General features: G+C 53.4%; 1 protein-coding gene across 1 annotated transcript in view; it reads left to right on the plus strand.

Annotated features, from left to right (window-relative positions):
- The first annotated feature begins 258 nt into the window (after positions 1 to 258).
- Positions 259 to 25935, plus strand: part of PLA2G4E (phospholipase A2 group IVE) — a 34773-nt gene continuing 9096 nt past the window's right edge. The window contains exons 1-13 of the mRNA XM_014734077.2: positions 259 to 362; positions 5530 to 5602; positions 11274 to 11410; positions 13007 to 13138; positions 14442 to 14482; positions 16008 to 16050; positions 16915 to 16978; positions 17866 to 18026; positions 18127 to 18216; positions 18618 to 18655; positions 20442 to 20577; positions 21869 to 22005; positions 24356 to 24578. Coding sequence (XP_014589563.1) covers positions 267 to 362; positions 5530 to 5602; positions 11274 to 11410; positions 13007 to 13138; positions 14442 to 14482; positions 16008 to 16050; positions 16915 to 16978; positions 17866 to 18026; positions 18127 to 18216; positions 18618 to 18655; positions 20442 to 20577; positions 21869 to 22005; positions 24356 to 24578 — 1371 coding nt within the window. The 5' untranslated portion in view covers positions 259 to 266. The remainder of the gene's footprint in view (positions 363 to 5529; positions 5603 to 11273; positions 11411 to 13006; positions 13139 to 14441; positions 14483 to 16007; positions 16051 to 16914; positions 16979 to 17865; positions 18027 to 18126; positions 18217 to 18617; positions 18656 to 20441; positions 20578 to 21868; positions 22006 to 24355; positions 24579 to 25935) is intronic.

A 25935-nucleotide genomic window follows, 5' to 3' on the forward strand; every position in this document is an offset into this window, starting at 1 on the left:
TGGTTGGCAAGGCGGGTCTGAGTTTCTAGGGGCAGCAGACCACTGACTCCAAGGGCCAGAGCCCCTGCTGGTCCTTGCATTTCCAAAATCTGAAGACCTGAGGGTCTCTTGCTACTAAGAGGCTTGGCCCAGGCCCTCATGTCTATATACCTACCTTAACCACTCCCCTGGCAAATCCCAGCCACTGCCAAGAGGCATCCAGAGGGCGGAGCTCTGAGTCAGAGTATAAATTCTCAATCTCGCCACCCAGCTGGAGAGCTGCCGCGATGCTCCAGAGGCAGATGCCCGCCTGGGTCTTCCACTCCCTGCCAGACCCAAGCCAAACAGAAGATGGCAGGCCGTCGGCCACCTGCACCTTGGAGGTGAGGGAGCAGTGCTGGGTGGGTGGGCCAGGAGCTGAGGGCAGGAGACAGGCTCAGGGAGGGCAGGGGGCATTGTGGACTCCAGAGACACGGAACACCTTGGCTCAGGCAGCCCCTACCTAGCACCTGGGGACACAGTCTGGCCCACTTGGGGCCCAGGCTCCTGGGTGTATGGCCCAGCTGAGGGTACCCACGGGCTTGACAAGGTGCCGTGGAGCAGCTCAGGGCCACCCTGGGGCCAGGCCAGCACCCAGGTAGACAGTCCTCAGCACTGCCAGGAGTGGATCCAAAAAGAGTGGACAGGTACCCTGTGGACATCCTAAGCTGCCATGCTACGTGAGGTTGTGGTGTCATATATGGTGAGGATTGGTGGCATTGCCAATCTGTCACCATTGGCCAAGAAGCCTGCCACCTGGGTGTGTGGTCAAGACTCCTGGGTCCATCCAACTTCTCACAGCCTCTCATGGGGACCCTGGGGTCATGGGTCAGGGTGCCAGAGCTCTGGACCAGCTCTGCCTAGGCTTCCTCATTCACCGCAATCTCCCAATTTGCCCTGGTAGGCACACCACGGCGTGGACTGTCAGCAGCCACTCCTTCCTTATCCCCCACCTGAGACCCCCTCCCCCAGCCCTAAATGTCTGTATGAGATGAGTGATGCCCTGAACGTGTCTTGTCCCTTTGGAGTGGGAGATGGAGACCCCGCTCAGTCTCCAAGGAGCCCAAGGAGGGGAGCTTCGTGCTGCGTGGTGCCCAGTGCTCTGCTGCCCTGGCCAGGATAGACATCACCTTCTGGGGTGTGCCCACATTTCCCCACAGCCCTCGGGGGGCAGGAAGGGCCTCCAGTCAGCTCTTGCTCCTGCCTCTCCGGTCTCGTTGAGCCTCCCGGAACCTGGGGAGGGACAGACCTTCCAGAGAAGGGACAGAGCTGACCTTGAAGGGGAGAGTGAAGCAACTGAGAAATGTGCCTGTCCCTCTCAGGTCCTGGAGGGTCCACATGACTGAGAACTTGGACTTCGTCTAGACTTGAGTGATAAAAAGGAAAACCGCCATGGTAGCTCCTCCTAGGAGACCCCTGGTCTGGCACCTTACTCAGACTAGCTGGGAAATGTTCTGGGATCCCCAAAAGTCCCCATCCCAATGGTCTCCTTTTCAGGGAGGGCCAACACATCCTGGAAGCTATCACCAGGCTGGTCTGCACTCTGACACACATGTTGCAAAGAACTGATGGATACACCCAGCTCTCCGGGGAGGAAGAGGTGGCCTCACCAGCCGGGCCTACCCTGAGCAGCCCTGGGGAGGGGAGTTCCCACAGGCTCCCTGGAAGCTGTCTTCCCTTCTCCAGCACCCCAGACCGCATGGGATAGTCTGGTTAGGGTATGCCTGGTGCAGGGATGGGCATCGGACCCACCACTTCTGAAACATAGTTGTCAGACCCTCCCCTCCACTCCCACCCCCAATGGGAGGCTGACCCTTGGAGCCCATCTGTAAATAAATATTCTTCTGACTGATCTGTGGTGACAGCTAGACTCTTGGGGTGTAGGGAGAGCCCCGAACTGGGAGCTGAGAGTTTCCCTTCTGCCTCCGCTATTAACTAGCCTAATGCATGACCTGGAGCAAGCTTTTAGCTGGTTTGGTTAATTCACAGTGAGAGCCAGCCTCCAGGTAGATGGGAAGTTTGCTGCCCTGCAGTCAGGTAGACCTGTGCCTGAGTCCCAGCCCTGCCATTTCCAGGCCGTGTGACCCTGTGTGAGATGCAATCTCTGTAAACCCAGTCTTTTCCTCTGCAAAGCAGGGAAAATGGGACCTTCCTCAGAGCGTGGTTGGAGGGGGAGATAAGAACAGATGCGATGCCCACCATGCGGAGTCAGGGCCAGGCACATTAGAGAAGGGCGATGCATCGTGTTCCCCATCCTGCCCACCAAGGTCCTATCTGTAGAGTCAGGGGGTGGGAGGGGTAATATTGAATTGCATAACAGCTGATCCTGAGAATCAAGGGGCTACGTCTTTTCCCTATGAGCTGGCAAGATACCCCGGCCCTGAGTAGGTCTCCAGGGGAAATGGAGTCCTGGCAAGGCCAGCCCCAGGGACCAAGGTCAGGGAGGAGGCTGGAGCGTGTGTGTCTGCAGCCTGAGCAGTGGGGTCCTCTCTGCCGTGTGGCTTCCCAGAAAACTGCTATCCAGCCCATCCTCCCCAAACAGCTGTACTAGTTATTAAAGTGCCTAAATACACTTCTGTACTGTTTGCCAAACAGTTCTTGCCTTGAGCTGCAAGTCCCCGAGTGCTCCCTGGTCCTTACCCCAGGACGGTCCTATGCCCCCACCAACCAAAAGATCAATGCCCATCCCTGCTCCAGGGCTGCAGCCCAGCTGGCTCAGCACCTGGCTATGCCTGTTGTTAAATATTTTGACTTGCACCCTGATACCCAGCCAAGGCATCCTGTCCTAGGGATGGGTTTGCCCAAGTCCCTAAAGTTTTTCCCTCTTCATATCATAAGCTACCCCATAAACTGGGCTTCCATAATCTCACCGGTTTCTGGTTCCCATCTGCATAGTCACAGACACTGTGCTTCGTTCTATTGGCTCTTTCTACTGTGTATCAATTACCTCTAAGGCCATGAAGTTTTGTTTATCTCAACCACCATGCCAACTGAGCCAATTATACCAGGAGCAAAATATGTATGTTCATTTTAATCCAAGAAGGTCATTTTTCACAGATCTGGTTCCCAGAATCCTCTGGGCCCAAGACCTGAGTCACATGTTCCCACTGCCTTCCTCCTGGCGTGGCCTCTCCAGGCTACTTCTCAACCCCCCTGCCAGATTCTGTCTCCCTGCTGGTAAGATGTGAGCATATCTTGTAGAGTGCTTTGAAATTGGGTCTCTCCTGCAAATTCCTGAGCTGGAAGATGTGGGCTAAGACTCAAGGTAGACCACAAAGGAGCCCTCTGTGGCTCCTGGACAATGGAATGTCTCTAAGAACCCTTAGGCTCGGATGTGCTCTGGCTGTTTAAAAAAGAGAGAGATTGTGGAATGTGTCAGAGAAATGCAGCTGGTAAGAGGACTGCAAGTAAAAGGACTCCAGAGTTTCGGGTCATTTTTGGGCGTTGGGGGACTCAGAGCAAGAAGAGGAATCTATCAGAAAAGTAGATTCTAAGAGGGAAAGACCAAGGAAGAGGAGATGAGGGCAAGCAACACCTGTCTTCACGTTTGCCAAGGGTTGCTTTCAAGTAAGGTGACAGGGACCGGCCCAGTGGCGCAGCAGTTAAGTTCGCACATTCCGCTTCAGCAGCCCGGGGTTTGCCAGTTCGGATCCCGGGTGTGGACCTACGCACTGTTTGTCAAGCCATGCTGTGGCAGGCGTCCCACATATAAAGAAGAGGAAGATGGGCACAGATGTTAGCTCAGGGCCAGTCTTCCTCAGTAAAAAGAGGAGGATTGGCAGCAGATGTTAGCTCAGGGCTAATCTTCCTCAAAAAAAAAAAATCAAGTAAGGTGACAGGACTGTGGTGGTATGAGCACAGGTCAGAGAATTAGAACTGGGTTTGAACTTGGGTTCCTCTCATTCTAGCTGAATGCCTGATGTCCCCGGACCTAGGCTCAGATTCTCTATCTGTAAAGTGAGGCTAATAATAACTGCTTCATGGGGGTGTTGTGAGGATCGAGCAGATAAAATGTAGAGGTTATATACAAGCCTTAGCATATGGCAGACACTCAACAGACTGTAGCTGATGTTCTAAGTGTTGCTGAGTTAGGGTAGGAAGAAAGGGTCAACCTCTTTGGGAGGTATCAGGGTCAGGTGACAGCAGAGAGCATTTCCTGGAAGGCAGGGAGGCCCCTGGTGAGGTCCTGCGGGAAGCTGTGGCAGCTCACATCCTTCCAGACAAGACACGAGGGAGCTGGGCAGGACAGCCCCTCCTGGAGGCAGGAGAAGGACTGTGATGGCCAAGAAGCCCATGGTCCCAGGTTCAGAGACCTTCAACACCATGAGGACTGACCCCTGCCTGGATTGAGGCTTCCAATGGCTCCCTGCTTGAACCGTAGCTGTCCTCTGAGAAAGTGGGCCAGTGGGAGCAGACCTTGCCAGAACTGCTCTCCTGATGAAAGTTGACTCCTGCCTCCTCACCAGATCAGACCAGGGTGCCCTCTCTGCTCTGGTGGGGAGTGAGAACTGAGGAGCCCGCTGTGCCCAGAGGGGTTCTAGCCCAAGGCCACAGCCATATTTCCAGAACTAGAAGAGAAGCGGTGTGTGTGGCCTTTGGCCCAAGTTACAAATCTCAAAACAGAATGCTGTTAGAGCAAGTTATTGACCTTGAAGATATTCACTATTTCCGAGTTAATCTCACAGAAGGAATCCTCAGACCCATGTGTGACTGTCCGTTTGGCTTTTGAGGCAGCCGTTGGGGAGAGAGGAGAAAGAGCGCCTAAAATTGACTTACATATCTACCTGAGGGACCGAGTAACAGCCTTCCCAGAGTCCTTGTGCTATTGTTGCTGGTTAGAATTAAGCCCCAGGAGAGGCTAGAAGGACGGACATCAAAATGGTAACAGTGATTGTCTCTGCGTGGTGAGATTATGTGAACTCATTCTTTTTCTTCATACTTTTATGTTTTTCTCCAAACCCCAATTTTATTTTAAATAAAGAAGAATTGCAACCTCTTAAAAAAAGGTACAAAGTGATTCTAGCAACACAGAGTGGACTGTGTGGAGTGGAAAGGGTTCTAGCTCAGAGGCCTATAGATACAGTCATTGGTCAGTTGGAGAAGTCCAGTGGTGTCTGCCAAGGGCACAGGCCAGGAGAAGATGGTAAAAAGACCCGTCTAAGCCCAGGTAAACTTTCAGGGAAAGGGAATCCAATCCCAAGTTTCAAACAGGAAAGGCACGAACCAAGCAGAACAAAACCAGGAAAGGTTCAGGAAAGACATGAACAGAACATGCTTGAAGCTGCCCCTCCTCTAGGCTCAGAGTGGGGCGAGGAGAAAGCCCCTCACCTCGCAGCCTTGGGTTCCCTGGGGACCAGAGGCGTCCTCCAGAGCCCAGGAATGCAGACTAACTCGAGGAAGCTTCTTGAGTCCGAGTGGTGGGAGCCCGTGGCCAGCCTGAGCTGCTCTCTCCGTCACGGTCATCTGCCATCATGGCCTGAAGAGTGAGTCCACTGTCCTCTCAATCCACAGAGGGGGCTGTTTCCATGCCACCTGCTGACAGTGAGGGTCATCCGGATGAAAAATGTGCGACAGGCTGATGTGGGTGAGTAACCTCCTCATTTTTCTCTGCTTATGGGGCCTGGGTGGAGAGAGACCCTGGCTGAGAAATGGTCAGGGGTGTCTGTATGTGTGTGTGTGTGTGGGTATGTGTGTTTGCATGCATGCATGTGTGTGTGTGTGTTCTATACTCAGGTTGTATTTCAGACTTTGGGGTTTATATCATTTTCCCAGGCCCCTCCCTCTAGCTACTGCCTTGGCACTGCCAGCCCTGCAGTCTGCCTGCATTCCAGAGCACTATTCCCCTCATTCTCCGCTCGCCACTCTTCCCTCCCTAATATACATTTCTAGGAGCACCAACCTCTTCCACACTGGCCAATCCTTGCTTCTGCATGAGTTTGGGGGCTGTTAGGGGTGAAGCAGAAGGAGAGGCCCTTAGGCATCATGGAGCCAACGGCCAGCCTGGTCCCAGTGCCCCTTCTCAGGACATAGATCCCCAACTGGGTTCTGGGGTCCATGGTAGAAGCCCCCTAGCACAGAGTTCTGCAGTTCTGCCTCATGGATGTGATTTGACTCCCCAGGGCTGTTCCTGCCATTTTCTGGCAGCCTTAACTTCACCTTCATCCCAGCCCCTGCTGCATTCCCGGGCCACGGGGGCCCAGAGAAGTGTCCGGCTTCAGGAAGAAAGGAAGGCATCTGGGTGGGCAGGAGGCTCCCCTGACACCTGTCTTTGGGGGTGGCCTTTCAAGAGGTCAGGAGAATCAAAAGCCCCTCTCTATGCTGCCCGCATCTTCCCTCCATCCAGAGGGGAAGCTTGGCCCTCAAGGAGGACACAGCTCTGTGTCAAGGCCCCACAGCTAGGGGGTGACCACACAGCATTGGCCCAAGGGCCACTAGGTTTCCCTAAAGCTCTGTTATACTCCCACTGTCCTCACCCCAGGATTCAACTAGGCCGGGGAGGGCCTCAGAGGGGCTGAGAGCTCACAGACCCGCCATCTCGACAGAACGTGTTAACAGGGAATGCACTTATCTACAAAATAGAAGATGGCATTCCAATCTTGTCACTAGAGAATTTAGAACTGGAGGACGCTGAAGCTGGAAGAAGCTAAGGAAGGCTGCGGTCTGAGAGGCTCAGAGTGTGAGCATCCAGAGGCCAGGATCCCAATCTGCTGGAGTGCCCGTCCCGATGGGGGGAGCGGAGCCACATCCCCTAAGCACCTGCTGGGGGCCGGCCTGGGGCCAGCCGTCCAAACACCATTTGATCCTCCCACCCACCTGAGGGCAGCATTGTGAGGCCCATTTTGCACATGAAGGTTAACAATTGCCTAAAGTGGAAGCAGTGTTTGGTCCCAGGTCTGGAGAGCTGGGGAGTAGAGTGGAAAAGCCCTAAGAGGGAGGCTGGGGCCAGTCAGTGGAGAGCCAGGAAGCCAGGCAGAGGAGGGGTCCCGATCTAAGGGATGGGGCACCCGAGTTCTTAAGGAAGGGATCACATGACTTCCTGAGGGGTCTTATGCAGACTGTGCTGTGCAGGGTCAGGGAGAGGCTGAGAAACTTGCTAGGAAGCAGTTGTTGCAATGCAGGGAGGAGTGTGGAGGGAGGAGGAGGCAGGGCCCTGGAGCCCCAGAGAAAGCAAAGTGATGGGGCAGGATTCAGACTGGGTACGCTGGAGGAGGGGGTGTCCAGAGCCCAGGTTCGGGGAAGCAGTTCCAGCAAAAGTCCAGTTTGGGCCTGAGTCTGCCAAGAGGCCAAACAGAGGGCCAGGGACTTCTCAGGCTCCTCAGGGCCTTCTAGCTACCAGTGAGTGAGCTGAGGAGACTGGAAGAGTCCTCTGGACCCTGGGCCTGGCTGCTTTTCTTGCCATGCCATGGTGGCTCACTAAGACACTTCGCCTCTCTCAGGCAGAGTTCACCCCACTCCGTTCGGGGACTTCCGCAGCTCCCAGTGCCACAGCTGCACTTGCCTGCCTCCCCTCCTCTGGAGGTGTGTCTGTCCCAGCCCTGTGGGTCACCCTGGCTGCACACTCTCGCGACATGCTCGCACCTGCGTGCTCAGACCTTCCCATTTCTTGTCTTCTCCCTGCCACACCCGTCACCACCTGATCCCAGAGGTGGGGATGAGGCTCGGGGAGCAGGCAGCCTGAGAAACGGGCTAATGTCTGGCTCCATCATCCCCCTCTCCCCCTTCCCCATATGCCCCTCTGGCACACAGGCTGCCTCTGGGGGGTACCCGGTCCCCTTTGGGAAGCCCCTTGTTGTTTTGTATTTTCCTCATTTCCCCTGAGGAACAGAGTAGGGGGCATACATGGTGTCTGGGGATGCCATCTCAGGTCACGCTGCGTCTGGGGCCCACAGTGCTTACGGGCTGGGCTCTGTTGCTGCCTCACCTGGGTTGGGTTTGAGACCCTGGCTTACTCTTACCTGAAATGAGTCCCTTCTAGCATCAAGAGAAAACAAGCTTCTCTCTGGTTTAGTCCTCTAATGTGAGCCTGAGTTTCCCAAGATTTCAAAGGGACTGAAAGGGATGAGATCCAGGAATGACTCCCTCATCAAGGAGTGTGCCACCCAGCCCTGGGCCAGGACTCAGAGAGAGTCAGTCCAGAAACCTCCCAGCTTAGGAAAATTCATTAAAACTCAAACCAGCACCCCAAGGAGTGTGAGACAGGTGTCTCCAGAGGTATCAGGGAGACGATGTCCTCATCCTCTAGAGAGAACATTGAGTCATCTTTGCCACCCACACTCAAGGAAAGGAGACATGTCGTTCAAATGACCCAGCCCTCTGTCACTCTATGAGGAACAAGGCTTGGGACCTATCTATGCCTAGGAAATCCCCTGCAGTCCCTGAAATTCTCAGAATTGGGCCATTGTTGCTTAACCATTCTTCATCGCCAACACGACAGTCAGCATCCTTACAGTCAGCTCATGAAGCCTGCCCAGATCATCATCTGGGCCAGGCACCCTTCCTCCGTCATCCCTCCCTCGCCAAGATTACCCTCTCCTTGGGCTACACTCTCCTTTTTCCCAACAGTGTGAGGGAGGAGGCGGGAACGGCTCTCCAAGAAAGAACTGCAAAACAAATTAATGCTTAAAGTGTCGTCTCTGATCAATTCTGTCTCTTCCAGGAGTATTTTCATCTTAACTAGAGATTTAAGCCTTAGGCTGAAAACACTGAGATTTTATTTAATGGGTTTAATGGGAGAATTTTAGGCATGGACTGATGATAAGAAAGAGATTTTAGAGGGAAAAGGGCCTTTCCAGGGTCCATCAAATCATGCTAAGAAAATGAGTGTAGAATGGGTGGGGTTCCCTGTCTGCACATTCCTCACATACAGGAGGCAGACCTAAGGAGAATGTTCCAGGCCCAGTAGGAGTGGCTGGTGTCCAAGCAAAGGCAAGGGAAGGGTCCAGGAGGACTGAGCAGGTCCCCCGTGAGTCTCCCTAAGGGCAGAGCGATTAGACATGCCGACTTGCTTACCTGTCTCTGTGGTGACTCAGCTGAGAATTTCTGGGGTACTGATACAGCCCTGTAGCAGGAAGTTGGATTTTTCCATTCATTCTTTATTCATCAAATATCTAATGAGTGCTGACTATGTTCCCAGGGCTAGAAACACCGGTCTCCCAGGCTCTCCAGCGTTCAGGCCGAGGTGGAGGCAGACACGCCCACCTGCCATTACACACTCTGTCGCCTGCGGTCTGCCAGGAGAAGAGCGGAGGGCTCTGGGCTAGGAGGGCATCTGGCTCAGACTTGGGAGCTCAGGGAAGGCTTCCAGAGGAGGTGCCCTCTGAAACTTGGAGGGGCTAGCCAGGGAAAGGGTGGGGTGAAAGTGGAAGAAAGCTCTAGGCAGAAAGAACGGCAACACAGCATGGCAACTTCTGAGGACCCACAAGTGTTTGGGTTTGGCTGGAGTGCAAAGTGTCGGGGCAGAGGCCAGGGTGATAGGGAGGGTGGGAAGATGAGACAGAGGCTGGGATAGCAGGAGGGGCAGCCATGTTGAGTGTTTTGGACACCTTCCTGAGGACAGATGGGAGCCAATGAGGGATGTTAAACTGGTGAGTGATATGGTCAGCTCTAGAGACCTCTGGTTTCTCTTGAGAGAAATGATTGGAGGAGGGCAAGACAGGAGACAGGATGCCCCGTCGGAAAGTGGCAGCAGAGATGATGGTGGCCTGCACCAAGGCAGTGGCAGTGCAAGTAAGAAGTGGATGGGCTCGAGAAGTCTAAGGAGTTACATCGATTCCATGTGAGAGTCAGGGCCAATACTTGGTGTCTGGCCTGGATGGCTGAGTTGACAGTGAGGAGGAACAGGTTGGGCATGGAGGGGATGGGTGGGGATGAAGAGGTCATTATTTTCTTTTGATTCTGTTGGGTTTTGGACATTCTCTGTGTCTGGATTAAATGATGATTATGACATCTAAAGGACAGTGTCATCTCACTTTCTTCAAAGGAAGGAGGGCCGTGAATTCCAATTCACTGAATGGTGAGCCCTCAGAGATTAACCAGACGTCAGGGATGAAATCAGAAGCTAGGTTCTCTTGTGATACAAACCATGGTTATTAACTCCGATAAAATTCTCAGTGTGGTGACCGTGTAGGAATAAGTCAGTCCAGGGGGACACATCTAGTTCCACCCTCATGGGACATTATTAATAACAATTACCATCAGTTTGGATCAGTCCTACCAGTACAGAACTCCCATCCCCACACCAACATTACCGTCTGGAGGACTTTCTGACCCTGGAAACTGTTTTGACTTTTACCATTTTCTACATATCTGATATGTACCCTGGGAATTACCCCAGCAGATTGCCAGGAGAGTGACAAGGGCAGTCATGCACCTCTTCCTCCCTCCCCCAGGTAGAATGGAGGCAAGGAACTGGGCTAGGCTTCTATTTTTCACCCTACGCCTTCTGCTTCTCCAACCGGAAGACTTCGGGGCCTCCTCCCCCTTGGGAGGGCCTGTTGGGATCAGAGACTTTGTCTCTTCTCCAGAACACATTCAGCATCATCACCCTTCAGTTTTTCATTTTGAATGAGAAAAAAGTACGTGCTCTCAGATGTGAGGGTTTCTTGAGTCACACGCTTCACGCTGGGAGACCAGTGTAGGTATGCAGAACCCCAGCCAGGTGCAGCTGAGACATTAAGTCATGTGTAGATGGTGCTCACTACTCCTAGATCCTGCTGAATAGCTTGTTCCCCCAAGCCTTTTCCCATCAGGGCCTTGTGGGCTGACTGACAGCAGACTATGTCCCTTCTAATCCCTGCTTCTCCTCAGCCCAGAGGAAGAGCTGGGCTCTACTTTAGTTTCCCTTGTGCCTTGGGCTAAGGCAAGGGGTAAACTGGACCCTGTGGGTTGATCCTCCAGATCTTCTCCTGGCAGAGGGAAAACAACGTGGTCATACCTTGTCCCAAACCATCAGGTAGTTACTGGGAGAGCTAGGGTGCTTCTGATAAGAGACAGAGGCCATCTGTGTGCATGAGAATGGTCAGTGGGACCTGGGTCCCCCTCTGTGAAACCTCTAGCCTACAGGCTATGGCTTTCTCAGGGTTCTGGGACAACGGTCTCTGCAGAGTCAGACCCATGAGTCAGGAAGGGACCTGAAGCTGAGACAACGCCTTGCTCTGGAAGTGACTTGTCTGAAGTTCCCTTCTGAAGCCACACTCTCCTCTCTGGACCCGAGTTGGCTCTTCACCTTCCCTCCCACCCATGTCTTCTTTGAACAGTGAGCCAGACAGACTGCTTTGTGAGCCTCTGGCTGCCCACCGCCTCTCATGACAGGCTGAGGACTAGGACCATCTCCAACTGCCCCAACCCAGAGTGGAATGAAACCTTCACCTTCCAGATCCAGAGCCAAGTGAAGGTGAGAGGTGGAGGACTGCGCCCGTCTGCCCTGCCTGCCCTTCTCTCCCCTCTTTGCCTGCTGGTCCTTCTCTTTGTTTGTGTGTCCTCCTTATGCCTGTTTGTTTTTCTTTCTACCTGCTTCTTATCCTCCTCTCGACCTGTCTTCCCACTCACCCACATCTTCCCTCAGCCTATCTCATGTTCGTCCCTCTAGGTCTACTCATCCTCCTACTTCTTGTCCTTCTACCTAATTGTTGCTGGAACTGAGTGTCTCCTGCTCCAAAACAGAGTGTGCTTCTAGAACATGCTCCAAGTAAGAGAATATACAGAGGAGAAGAGCCTTTCTATTCACTGAGTCCAATTCCAGCCAGAGGGTTTTCTCTATCTTAACTCCTTTTTAGACCGGCTTTATTATTTCTATTTCCTTGGGTGTGTGTTCTTTCATTTGCTGAGTTGTTTCATGGTGTTGGTCTTCTTTAGATATGGCAATTCTAAGTTGAGTTCACAACTCCTGTGGGAAGATTCTCCCTTAAGCATCCCCAGCAGAGCATCCTTAAGACAAACTTGGCCTCATCATGGAGGCCTCAGTCCCAGTCTTGGGGCACTTGAGGCTTGACACTTCGGCTTATTGCTTCCATATTTTAGGGAGGAGTCTTCATTTCTGGTTCATGATGAATCCTTTTTGTTTTCAAGAAGGGCTTTATATTTATTATTTGTAAAATATCTCTTCTATCATATTTATGGTTTTGGTGAAGGAGAGAGATTTTGATGTGGGCTCAATGTGCCATCTTGAAATTAGAATTTGGGCTTCCTTTGTCTAAAGATCTATGGGGTTACTCATATGGATCTATGGGGTTAGTTCTGGGACACATTCAGTAGGGAACCCTCAGAACCACCTTATGTCCACTAGATAGGGACCAAAGAGGCAAACCCAGCCTCAACCCACATCTCTCAGGTTCCTTGGAACAAGAGGCCTCAAAGGCTAACCCATGTCACCTGAGACCCCTGACCTCAGAGTTCAGCCAGATGACAAGGTAGCTGCTTAACTCTTGACATGCTGCTTTGGAACCATCCATGAGACCTCATTAGGAGCTGATGAGCCAAAGGATGGACTTCAAACAGCTCACCCCAACCCCTTCAAGTATCAGACCCCTTATAATCTTTGCCACATCACTCCCCTGGAGTGTTAAGATGTTAGCTTCCCTGAACTTGATTTTCTAGCACCAAATGGGCTGTCTTCAGCTCCTGGGGTCCCAAGGCTGGACACATTCTATGTCTTGGCAAGGGTCTTGCTTGCTCTGCCCTTCCATCATTCCCCCGGGTGAAATGAAATCCCTCACACTTCACAGACCTCTGCCAAGCTTGCAAAATTCTCCAGTAGGAGATTCAGAGCAGGAAGGAAGGAAGGATTCAGAGAGTTGGAGAGGAGGGAATAGATATTTTCCTCCCTTAATTTGTTTCCCTACAAATGTCACTCACACATGAGCAGGCACCTCTGTGCTGGTCCCCATCTCTCAGACCTACCTCCTTGCTAGGACTGAGGTCAGGCCCCTCATCCAGGGAATGGGTCAATGCAACCTCAGTAACCAGACTTGCACCCTCCCTTCTCCCTTAGAACGTGCTAGAGCTGAGCGTCTGCGATGAAGACACAGTGACACCAGATGACCATCTCTTGACAGTTCTCTATGACCTCACCAAGCTCTGCTTCCGAAAGAAAACCCACGTGAAGTTCCCACTCAACCCAGAGGTGGGTGCAGGTGCCCAGGCTCTCAGCCTCCTGCCTTATGAGGAGCAGCTGGTTACTCCCATGGTGCCATTCCACGGGCTCCTCTCTGTGTAGCCGAGTCAGGAAAAGACAGTGCTGCCGAATCAAATCCCAGTACTATCACTTATTAGCTGTGTGACCTTGTGGAATTCACTTAATTCCTCTGAGTTCTGTTTCCTCATCTATACAATGGTGATAATAATACCTACCACACAGGTGGTTGTGAGGGTTAAATGGGAGAACACAGTTAAGGTGCCCAGCACTGCTCACATACAAAATGGAGATATAATATATGCTGGTTCGTTCTCTTCCCTCAGAGTCCTGCTGCTGGGATGGCCCCAGGGGACAGAGGACAGATGAGGGTAAAGAAGGGCAAATCTGTAAGTCAGAGAAAGTCAGAGCTGGAAAGGACCAGGACGTTATAGATTCAATCATTCAACAAATACCTGAATGCCTACTAGGGGCCAGGCACTCTTCCAGGCACCAGAGACATGTCAGGGGACGAGAATCCCTGTCCTCGCCTGGCTTACATTCCTGTAGGGAAATGAAGGTCCAGCAAGGTCACAACTTCCTGAGGTTGCACAGCAAGAGCTGTGAAGGAGTAGATGAGGGCAGGGGACCCTAGGCTTCGGAGTTGAGCTTGCTGGGGGCAAGGTCTCAGCTCTCCCTTGCCCGAGGCACTGAGCCCCCTGGCAAGGCAGGAGAGCAGTGGGAAGCCTGGGGTAGAGGATGAAAGGGAAATGTTCTGGGGCAGAGGGACTTACATGTTGGGGCCGGGGGTCAACTCCATACCCTGACCTTCCCCTGGGTTGTCAGTGATGTTCCTGATATCAAAGCCTTGGGGACAGAGAGAGGCAGAGGGGACATCAAGAGTGGGGAACAGCTGGGGCCGGCCCGGTGGTGCAGCGGTTAAGTGCACACATTCCGCTTCCGCGGCCCGGGGTTCACCGGTTGGGATCCCGGGTGCGGACATGGCACCGCTTGGCAAAAAGCCATGCTGTGGTAGGTGTCCCACATATACAGTAGAGGAAGATGGGCACAGATGTTAGCTCAGGGCCAGTCTTCCTCAGCAAAAAGAGGAGGATTAGTGGCAGATGTTAGCTCAGGGCTAATCTTCCTCAAAAAAAAAAAAAAAAAACGGAGAAAAGAATGGGGAGCAGCTTCCCCTACTCCACGACAGCTGGACAGCTACATGAGAAGGACGGGGCAGGTGCACAGGGGCTCCTGGAACAGCAGAGGGTCCTGGTCACACAGCTACAGCAGCCTTCCTTTCTCCCCCTGCCAGGGCATGGAGGAGCTAGAGGTGGAGTTCCTGCTGGAGAAAAGGTGAGTAGGCCTGCCGCCCTCCCCCCCCCCCCAGGGCCCCACCAAGGTCCTGACCCCCAAGTAGCTTCTGGGCACAGGCATCTCAGAGCCTGGCCCACCTTTTTGCTGTCCTTCCATCTTCCAGGCTCACCCCTGGCCTCCTCACTGTGCCTCAGAATCACTTGGGAGCTTCTAAATACTATAGGTGCCTGGGCCCCACCCCTGCTCATCCTGTTCCACTGATGTCAGTGTTGTTTTAAAGATCTAGTACTGTGGCCAGATCATCTCCTCAGCTCCCCTGCATTTCTGAGAGTGGCCTCTGGGAAGAATTCCTGTCACCGTGGTGATGGGGGCTTGTTGAGGCCAGGCTCAAAAAGATGTCAGGACCAAGGGGTCTCCTCCTTGACCCAGAACTGTTAGAACAAACTACTCCAAACTCTGGCCTGGAGCCACCACTGGAGAGAAGTCGGGGGCAGGCTCAGGCCCAACAAGTGGGGTTATTCCTCATCATTTTCAATTAGGAAGATGACCCGGGGTCCTAGATGTATGACTATGCTGGGGGCTCAAGTGGAACCAGGTCAAAGAGATGGAGGGAAGAGAGGACAGGGAGAGAAGGAAGGAAGGGAAGGGGCGGGGAGGGAAGGAAGCAGGGCCTCCCCTCTTCTTATCCCTGGCACAACTGAGCCCCTGGACTTATGATCAGCCCAGGGACAGGGGGAGGACAACAGCCGGGAGCTAGAACACGAAGGCTTGTCAAATTCCACTGGGGGGTCCTCTGCCAGGGACTCTGTGCCTCCTTTCCCATCAACAGCTGATGGACGAACTAAAGTCAGCTTTATTAGTTTCACGTTGAAGAAAATCCAGGCTCTCTCCGCCAGTTCTTGGTTTGACAGGACTTTTAGGGGGGAAAAATCCATTGGCTGAATTAGAAAGTGGCTTGCAAAATGAAATAGGTCAAAATTGGTAATAAGAGTAGATCTGGAGCCACAGTCATCTTAGGCTTGGCTTCGGCGAGGGAGGCTGTGGACGACCCTGGGCTAATTGTGACCTTTCCGGCTTTATAACACAGGACATTTCATATCTACCAGGGCCCTCTCTGGCCGGGTCAGAACTGTTTGTCAAACGCATAAATTAAACAAGGCACAGAAGGGAGAAGGGGTCAGCTTTGCAACCAGAACTGTTTACGCCTGTTCTAGGTGGGGGCTCCAGCCTTTTCTTGCAACCTGTTTATCCTCACAACTCCATGCAGTTGCTTCTGGTTGGACATAAAGAACAGCTATCCTTTAAGGGGGGAAAAAAAAAAGGAACTCTTCTACTCCTTCTAACCTAGAAATCTATTTTTTTTTTCCTGAACATTCTATTTAAAATGTATGCCAGTTTTCTCCTTGACTATCTACAGATCTAAGGTTTCTTAAGCCAATATTTTTCAGAAGGACGAAGAAGGCTCTGTATCTCATTATTGGTCCTGTGTAGGCTCTTTGTCACCTTTGTGAGAAATCAGTCCAGAATGACATGACTGACCAGGAGTTCTCCTTTTGTTTTTCAGTCCTGATCCACCTGAGACCCTCATCACCAATGGCGTGCTGGTGGTAATTGTCCTCCTGGGTTCCTATAGCTCCAGGGGCCACATATGGCTGCTGCTCTCAGGGGAACAGGACTGTGGGAGAGAACAGTTGTCCTGGAGCCGGCCAGGAGTCAGACTGATGGAAGCCAATATCAAGGGGACGCAGGCAGTCAGGGGTGGGAGAGGCAGCCGCTGGGCTCCTGCTCCTGGGAGGAAGGACCTGGGACATCCGGTCGCCCTGTCCCAGCGTCCCGTATCCCAGAGCAACCACCCATCGTCTTGGGAACTTCCCCCATAGAAGCACCCACAGGAGGCAGCCTCCTCTCAGCATCAGTCTCCCTCCCATTCTCCCTGAGTCCAGTCTTTCTGAGCACAAGTTCAGTGTTAAAGATTTTCATCATTCAGCTGTCGTTGCAGCCATTTCCGTTAGATGCATCAAAAGCCTCAGGATTCAGGGAGATCTCCCCCCGAAAGCCAGTCTTTGGGAGTTTGTGGTAAAGGAATTTGACCCGCCTCTGCTTCTTTAGAAGGCTGTTTCATTGGAAGTTCTCACTTCCAAAGCCCAGAGAGGAATGTTCCTTCTTTTGGTTTTGGACCAAACCACTCCAGTTTCATCCCTGACCTGTAGCTGAGAACACGACCCCTAGTAAATGGTGACCACACATCCTAGATTTTTCAGGACAGCTTCATTTTCAAATACTCCATCTCTGAATGAGATGATAGGCCTTGACCGGGTTCAGAAAATACGGTCAGCGTAGCTGGCATTCCCTGGGGTCGGCCCAATCAGACCAGCACTGAATTTATCCTCTGGTCCTTCATCTCCTCCCTTTGCCTGGGAGAGCGAAGGGGCGGCTTGTGCTCAGAATGACCCTCCCTTGCTTTGCTTTAGTCTCGACAGGTCTCCTGCCTGGAGGTGCATGCAGAATCCAGGAGGCGGAGAAAGTGTGGCAAACGTGAGCCTGGGCTGCCTCTGCCTGTGGGGAGGGCCGTGCTGCTCCCCAGCCCATCGGCACCAGAGCTGGCCCTTCCAGGCTGCCTTGGGCTCCATAGGGAACCAAATCCTGACCCAGACTCCTTGGGATCACCTCACCCTCAAGGGTCGTGGACCCTGTTGTCCCCCCTGCCCTATAAGGGGCATGCTCTTCCAGGCCTACAGGGCCCTCAGAGCTTCCTGGGCCTGACGAGCACAGCACTGCCCACTCTACCCACACTGGTCTGCGCCACACCCCTGCTAGACCAGGGGTTCCTGGGTCTAGTGCAGTGGTCAACACCCAGGGCCCCTCTAACTGTGCCCCGTCTCCTGGGCAGATTACAATTCATTGAGTCCTAGCATTTTATGGCTGGCAGAGACCTAAGAGATCCACAGATACGAGACTCTTCGAGCTCATAGCTCCACTGGATCCCACCCATGCAAGGCCTCCAGCCCTGTCCCAAGAGGAGAGCAGCACAGCCCCATGCACACGGGGGAGGGAGAGAGGAAGAGGCCTCTACGCTCAAACTGGCGGTTTAGTGAGGACCTCCCTTCAGTGCAGTGGGAGGCTGACTCTGGGGCACCTCCTGGGCAAGCAGAACCGAGGAGGACTAGTCCAGGGGACTCAGCATCTCGGAGGGCTTTCTGGGGACTTCATTTGTCAGCATCACATGCAAGTCTTGTTAAAATGCAGATTCCTGGGCCCTACACTGCCCTACAGAATGAGACTCTAGGGCGTTTTAACCAGTGCCCCAGGTGGTTCTAAACCCTGACCTGGGCGCCTCCAGCTAGACTTTTTACTGAGTCCCATTGGGGGTGGAGAAATGAGAGGGTTCCCAGGGGTCTCAGCCCTCTTGTCCTCTCTTCCAGAGAAGGACCACCTGGTGACAGTGACGGAGTCCTTTGAGCACACCCAGCGCATCTTGCGCTGCCCGGAGCCCTGCTGCCCAAACCCTGCCTGCTTCCACTACCCCAAGTACTTCCAGTCCCAGATTCACGTGGAGGGGCCCAAGAGTCCATGGAGCTGTGGGGTACAAGGCGGTGGCCGGGGGGTGCGGCACAGGGGACTGGAGCAGGCGGGGCTGCAGGAGGAGCCCCTCCCCCCATCACAGAACCTGCCCATCCTTCCAGCTTTGCTGCTGCTGTGCGCACAAGAAAACCGGCCCCATCTGCCAGCCCCTCGACTGCCTCCCCGACGGCCAGACGGTGACCCTGCCTGTGGTGAGGGCCTGGGGCTGGGCAGGGGCCCCTGAGCAGCTTAGCCTGGAGCTCCTGTGGCAGAAAGATAGGGAAAGCCTGGGGGGCCCATAGGGGACAGTGACTCAGGGCCGTCTCTCAGGCAGGCTAGAGGAGTTGTGTGGAGTAGGGGACTGCCGAGCTGCAGTGTGGAGCCAGAGAGCACGTAGAAGCTGAGGTGAGGATGGTGGGGAGGGTCACGTCCAGAAGAGGAAGTAGGGATAGAGCATGTGTGTGCGTGCATGTGTGTGCGTGCACGCGCACATACACATGTGTGCTGAGTCCAGTCAGGGAGTGGGCAGTGTGGTGAGCCTCCAATTCTTTGGTTGGGACCACTTGGCTCCAAATGGTCATCCCTGACAAGCTTTTCATCTTCTGCTTCCCAGGGCGAGAACTGTGAACTACACATGAAGTCTACACCCTGGTAAAGTACCTGCTTTTCTGTTTCTTTTTTTCTTTGGTCACTTGTGCTTTTGGTGTGATATTTAAGAAACCATTACCTAGTCCAAGGTCATGAAGGTGACCCCATGTTTTCGTCTAAGCATTTTATCCTTTTAGCTCTCACATTTAGGTCTATGATTGATTTCAAGCTAATTAGGATATACATTTCTTTTGCATGTGGATATCCAGTTGTCCCAGCATCATTTGTTGAAATGACTAGTCTTTCCCCTTTGGATTGCCTTAGCACCCTTGTCAAAAATCAAGTCACCATAATTTCCATTTACAATTTGATTCACTCTTTGTCCTTGGACAAGTTATTTAACCTAAGTCTCAGTTTTTCTCATCTGTACATTGGAGCGATACCAAGAACACAGTCTGTCACTGAGTCGCTTTGAGGATTCGGTGAGACAACACATGTGAAGTACTCGATGATCTGTCTGACAAGTGGGATGTTCAGTGAATATCAACTAATGTTATTACTGTTGTTGTTTTACTATTCATTCCTTGTTGAGCCCAAGGAAAGAGCTATTTCCTTGCAGCTGTGTCTGCATACCTGTGTTGGACATGGAGGAAACACGAGGGGAGAGCTCCCAGGCTCTGCCTTCAAAGAGATGTGGCCGGGGCCGGCCGGGTGGTGCAGCGGTTAAGTGTGCACGTTCCACTTCGGTGGCCCATGGTTCTCCAGTTCAGATCCCGGGGGCGGACATGGCACCGCTTGGCAAGCCATGCTGTGGCAGGCATCCCACATATAAAGTAGAGGAAGATGGGCACAGATGTTAGCTCAGGGCCAGTCTTCCTTAGCACAAAGAGGAGGATTGGTGGCAGATGTTAGCTCAGGGCTAATCTTCCTCAAAAACAAAACAAAACAAAACAAAGAAATGTGACCTTGTTAGTGACTCAGGTCACTAAGACTCAGGTCAGAAATTGTCAAGGTCCGTTCGCCTGGAGTCACTAGGGGGCTGGGCCTCAGAGGATGCAAGGGATGTGGGAAGGCAGAGGGAGGAAGCTTCTGGTGAAGGCAAGGGCTGCATGAAGGCTCAGAACCAGGACTGCTTCTGGAAGTAGTGGGAGGTGAGGTCGGCCAGATCAGATAGGCTCTAGGATGCCAGGCCAGGAGCCTAGGCTTGTTAAGGGCAGGGATGTGATAAAAAGAGGGCAAGCACTGGGCATGCTGCAGCAGCTCCAGCCCCACCTACCTGCAGACCTGTAGGGTTGATGGGGTGAGGGCAGGGAGGGGAAGGGTTTATTGTCAACTGCACAGATACACAGGACAATCATTACTCCGGAAGCAGGAAGAGCTCACCAAGGAACGTGAGCCGCAGGAATGGGCCCTTGTTATTCCAGCTCAGAAGAGCCTGACTATAAAGCCTTGTCCAGAGGGATTGGCCAAAAGGATCTCAGGGCCCCTTGTCACCCATGTCTGGCCTCCGGCTATAGAAGGTGCCTGGGGGAAACCTTTCTGGACTTTCCAGATCTTGCTGAGGAGGTGGGCTTGAAAGAGTCCCCAGTTTTGTCAAGTGCCTGCTTACAGTGCCCCACTAGGCTTGGGGGGCTTTATATTTGTAATCTCACTGAGCACTGAAGACCGCGCTGGGAGCTGAGAACGATTAGCTCCATTTTACAGATGAGAAAGGAGAGGCCCAACGTCACAGAGGTGGTACCCGGCAGAACCAGGCTTCAAGCCTACATCCAACTCACCCTAAAGCCGTGTCTTCTCCGTGGAGGCGGAGTCTCCAGGCCCGCTCAGGCAAGGTCCTCTGTCCCCATAGCCCCCAGACACTGGACGTGCGGCTGGGCTTCAGCCTGTGCTCGGCAGAGCTGGAGTTCCTCCAGAAGCGGAGGCTGGTGGTGGCTGAGGCGCTGAAGCAGGTGTTGCAGCTGGAGGAGGACCTGCAGGAGGACGAGGTGGGTATGCAGAGGACCTGCCAGCCTGCGCTCGGTGCCCGCCCTGAGCCGAGCTTGTCCTTCCAACACGGCTGTACCAGCTGCTCCTAAGCCCTTCCCTGCCCCAGGGCGGCCTCGGTGCTGCCCTCCCTGGGTGCCTGTACTGCTGAGGTTCCAGGTGCCCAGGTGAGGGCTGTGCTGGATGTGACTCAGCTGTGTGTTCACAAGGTGGGGAGAGCAGAGGAGAGAGAGAAAGGAAGGCGCCCCAGCTGCCCGTGCCCGTGCACTAACAGATCCTGAGGCTGCCAATGGAGTCTTACTGATGTGGGGACAAAGTGACCTCCTCTCCCCAGCCGGGAAAACATTTGAAGCTCCCCCACCCCATACCTCCACCCCAAAAGCCCTTGGCCCTTCATTCTTCAGTTCCTCCTTCACCCAAATATGCCCACATACACCCACTCACCACCCCGAAAGAATAGCAGTTGGAAGCTGGAGAGGAGCAGCTTCCACCCACAGGGCAGAAACGGTGCCTCTGTTAGAGCCCTCTCTCACCATCCTGATGTGGACTGAGGCCCACGCTCCTCTGGGCAGCAGGTCAGCCCTCTGAGATCCCGCCTTCTGAGGCCGACCGTAGGCAGGGACGGAGACCTCATGCCTGAGGAGGGCTGTGATGGGGCTTCGGTGAAAGAAGGAGCTTACAGTCTCCGCTCCAATGACAACTGTTAGAGGGAGTCATGGCAAAGAGCCCCTCTCGCTGTCCCACCTTTAGGCATCTTAAACCTGTGTAAACCCAGAGGTGACAACTCTGCTCCTTCCCACATCAGAAATTCATTTACTCCTGCTCTTACACGTATGGAGCACACCGAGCACACACCATGTGCCAAGCCCGGGCCTGGTGCCCTAACGTCAGCCCTCTGCAGAAGATGTCAATTTGCAACCATCAGGGAATCTCACACTGGCTGGGTTCTTGAGCCAGCCACCCAGCCCCCTGGAGCCCAGTTTCATCATCCTAACTGAGGGCTAGATTAACAGTGCTAAGAACTCGTCCAGCGGTGACTTTTTGATTTCCAATCCTGTGTAAGGCTTCAGAGCCATTTACTGACCCCAACCACTGGGTTTGGAGCTAAGGTCTAACTCCTGACCTACCGAGCGAAACGCCCCTCTGTGAACGGGGGTTTTCAGCTCACTCAGCACCCCAGTCTCTGCTGTCTATAGCCAACTCTCCCTCCTCCACTGTTCTAAGCTCCTGTCTATCACTCGAAGTCTTCTCCTACCTGGCATTGCCCCACTTGTCTGCCTCTGTGTGCCCCAGGTACCACTGATAGCCATCATGGCCACCGGGGGTGGAACAAGATCCATGACGGCCATGTACGGCCACCTGCTGGGGCTGCAGAAGCTGAACATCCTGAACTGTGCCAGCTACATCACTGGCTTGTCAGGGGCCACCTGGTAAGGAGCCAGGGGTCACTGTCTGGTGAAGCCCGGAGCAAGCAGAAAACGGGCTGGCCTGGGGTTTCCAGTGAAGTTCCCCCCACCCCAAGTTAGAGTGACTCCTTAAGCCTGGGCACCTCTACCACTTACAGCTGCGTGACTTGGGCACGCAGCTTGACTTCTCTGAGTCTCAGTGTCTGTATCTGTGAAGTGGGGATAAAGATAGCATGGACCTCATGGGGTTGTTGTGAGAAGCTCTCCCAGTACTGCGTACACGGGAGACACTATACACATCACATGTGTTGGGCGTTATTGACGTTACTATCTCCAAGGGGCTGTGGTAGGGACCCAGGAGTGTGGTGGCCAACCATGAGTGAACCACTGGTGCCACCGGCCCCGTCCTGCTGGGGAGATGCAGCCGCCCTCTCCCAGACTATGCCAAGTCCCCTAGGGTGAGTGGAACTGGCCCAGCTGATCACCTGCCCACATGCCTGCCCAGCACACATCCCTGCCCACTCCCTCTGCCATGTGGGCTCCCACCACCTCACTGTCTGCCATGAGCAAGGAGAGTAAGCACGTGGCTCCTCCCCAAGGTGAGGCCAGTGTGAGGTCGGCTTCTCCACGGGAGCCTCAGTGCCTAGGGCTCACAAGGCTTGTAGGAACCCACAAAAATGTTTTAACTTCTTTTAAGATCAGAAGAAAAAAAATGAACGTCTAGGTTGAAGAAAATGTTTAATAAATAATATTACTATATTTGTCTTTATACAAGTCATAAAACATAATAAGGGGCCCACAAAGTTAGAATGCAGCCCTGGTCCAGGGTGGCTGGGGCCCTGTGACCACCCAAGGCCTCTCAGCCAGGACTGTGTCTTATTTTGTAGAGGACCGGTGGGCCTCTGAGCCCTCGAGGTCCCAAGCTGTGCCCCTCATCCTGGAGGAGCTCTGGGTAACGTTCATTTGAGCAGGTGGCTGTGAACTCGCTCTAGGAAAGCCAAGGGCTCCTGGTGCATCCTGGGCCCCAGGCTTCAGCCCAGGTGGGATGGGAGGAAAGCTGACAGTTATCGGGGTGCCTCTGCACCGAGCACGGGGGTGACAGCTTCCAATGGATCATCTCATTTCTTCTTCACAAGAAAGCTGTGAGGGAGATGTTGTCATTGTGCTCATTTGACAGCTGGAGAAACAAAGGGATTTGCTCAGAGTCATTCAGCTAATAAGTGGTAGAGCTGGGATTTGAACCCAGGCTATCTGAGTCCAGGGCCCAAGTTCTTAACCTCCACATCAAATTGTTGCTCATGGGTAGTAGGTTAAGGAGATAAGTCTGCCTCCATCAGGGTGGAGGGGCATCTGCATCCTCCCGGCCAGGCAGGAACCGGGAAGGAACTCACGCTGGCCTGGGGGAGGCGGGATGGGGGAGAGGCTCCTGGCCTGGCAAATCACTGGGAGGGATTCTTTTAAAATCAATCATTTGTAAAGCTTTTTAAAAGTGTAAAAGTAACAGAGTGAACCCTATGGAGAGCAGGGTGCTTTCTGTTGAAGAAATCTCCTGCCCAACCCCCACCTTCCCAGACCAGACTCGAGTCCTGTGAAGGAAGAGGCCGCTGTTCAGACACCCGTGCAGCTGCAGACAAGGTCCACTGTCGGGGAGGGGTTCCTGGGGCCGTCCTGACATGGACTGAGAAAAGCTGGGTCCAGCCAAGAAGAGGCAGACAGAGGCGAAGACCCTGGGCTGGGGGATCTCCATCTTTGTTTTACTCCTCCGCACTGCCCACATATAAGTTAAGAAGCAGAAGGGGAAATCAATCTTTAGCCGGCATCATAACTATGGGAATTAATGTGGGAGAGTGGAAAGAGTCCAAGATTTGGAACCAGCCAAGCCTGGGTTCAAATGTGGGCCCCACCACTTACTTTGTGCCAAGTACTGTTCTAACACCTTATATACATTAACTCATGTAATCTTCACAATAACTCTGTGAGGTTGGTACAAGGATCATCATCCTACCCATTCCACAGATGGGGAAACTGAGGTGTACAGCACTTAAGTAAATTTCCCAAGATCACGCAGCTAATGAGTGGCAGAGTCTGGTTTTGAAGCCAGGAAGATCTGGGTCCTGAATCCTCTCTCTTAAGCAACATGCTATCCCTGGCACACAGCAGGGGTCAAGAAACTGTAGCAGGTGTGACTGCAAGCAATGATGTTCACCCTCCCCAACCAGGCCTCCGCCTCATCCTCTTTCCTCCAGGCTCCTCTCCTGGCACCCGGCAGGTTAGGGTTTCCCACGACCTGCCTATCTTCTATTCTGCCAGGGTTCAGGGTTGATGGGACCAGGGCCGGCTCAGCTCTGTCAGCCATGCCTGTCTCTCTTTCCAGGACCATGGCTACCTTGTACCGTGACCCAGACTGGTCCTCCAAAAACCTGGAGCCTGCCATCTTTGAGGCACGGAGGCACGTGGTCAAGGACAAGTTGCCTGCCCTGTTCCCAGACCAGCTCTCCAAATTCCAGGAGGAGCTCCGGCAGCGCAGCCAGGAAGGGTACAAGGTCACCTTTACAGACTTCTGGGGCTTGCTGATCGAGGCCTGTCTGGGGGACGAGGTAGGCGCTCAGCTTCTCCTGGGCCCCATCCTGCCCTGGCTGATGTCCAGCTCTTTCCTCATGGGGGGAGGGGTGTCTGGACTTACATCGCAGGCGCATCCTTGTGCTTTAAGAAGCACGAGGCACCCGAATGCATGATGGAGGAAGACAGTGGGATTATCTTCCCACATCCCTTTAGAGTATGACTGAGACCCTCATGTTGGGAGTGGCTTAGGTACAACCCTGCAAAGAGGCCGTATGTTCTCTGAGAGCCCTATCAAGACACCCAGGAGAGAAAATGGAAGGAGCTGGAGAAGGCTGGAGAGCCATCAGACTGTGGTGCAAGTCTGACCCCAAGTGGAAGAGAGAGGGAAGAAAGGCTCATGGAAGCATGCTAGACTATTGTGTAGTCTGCAAGGTTCGGCAAGGCCCTTGGAGATTCCTCTAGCCAAGATGGCCATCAGAGGAGTCTGGCTTCTCCCCCAGAATGGGCCTCCCTCAGTATCCCTGCCACGTTCCGTCACGGGCTGGGAGCTGCCCAATGGGAAGTATGGCCTCAGCTCAAACTCAGTCAAGGATTTCAGAGCTCAGCAGCTGGGGCCCTTGGTCAGTCACTCTCCCTGTGGTTGAAGTTCTGCAGGGCTTCTTTTCATGGCCACCACACAGAGGATGGGCCCAGTGAGGTTCCTTCCTGTATTGAGATCCAGTGAGCCAAGCAATATGTGCCCAAGAAGAGACCCAGCCTCTGCTGGAACCCAGCTGCCGTGAGAGCCATGTGGGACGTCGAGGAGCACTGGGATCCCCACTGCCTGCTATGGTCCTGGACATCAAGGGGAGCTCAGCTAATGCCTGGACCCTTCTGGCTACACAGGCCCCAGGGAGGAGCTGACTTTGGCTGTTGCTTGGCCCCAAAGCAGAACTTCCTACCTAACTTGTACCCAGGCGTATGGCTGTCTTCTCCACTCCCAAAGGTGTCTGAGGAGTTCTGAATTCAAATCAGAACTTGCCAGAAGGAGGAGGGACAGCAAATTATTTTCTAGTAGGTCCCCTCTTCCAGAAAACGCCGACAATTTGAACAACCAAAGATGACCCGAACCTCCTCTTCAACATTCGTTCATTCCCTCATTTGTTCTTTCAACAAAATAAGTACCTCCTGCATGCCAGGAACTATTCTAGGCAATGGGGATTCAGACTTGAGGTACTCACAGCTCTTGATGGATCCCACCCCACCCTGCCCCCGTTGATAAGCCCCCAGCCAATCTGTCCTTGTGATGAAGCAGGGCAGGCTGAGGCTGAGGTAGGTGGCTTTTGGATTCAGGCGGGGCGGGGTTTAAACTCTAGCCCAGCTCCGTGCTGTTCCTTCAATGGGAGTCACATC

Source organism: Equus caballus, chromosome 1 (genome assembly GCF_041296265.1).
Source record: "Equus caballus isolate H_3958 breed thoroughbred chromosome 1, TB-T2T, whole genome shotgun sequence".
Classification (NCBI taxonomy): Eukaryota; Metazoa; Chordata; class Mammalia; order Perissodactyla; family Equidae; genus Equus; species Equus caballus.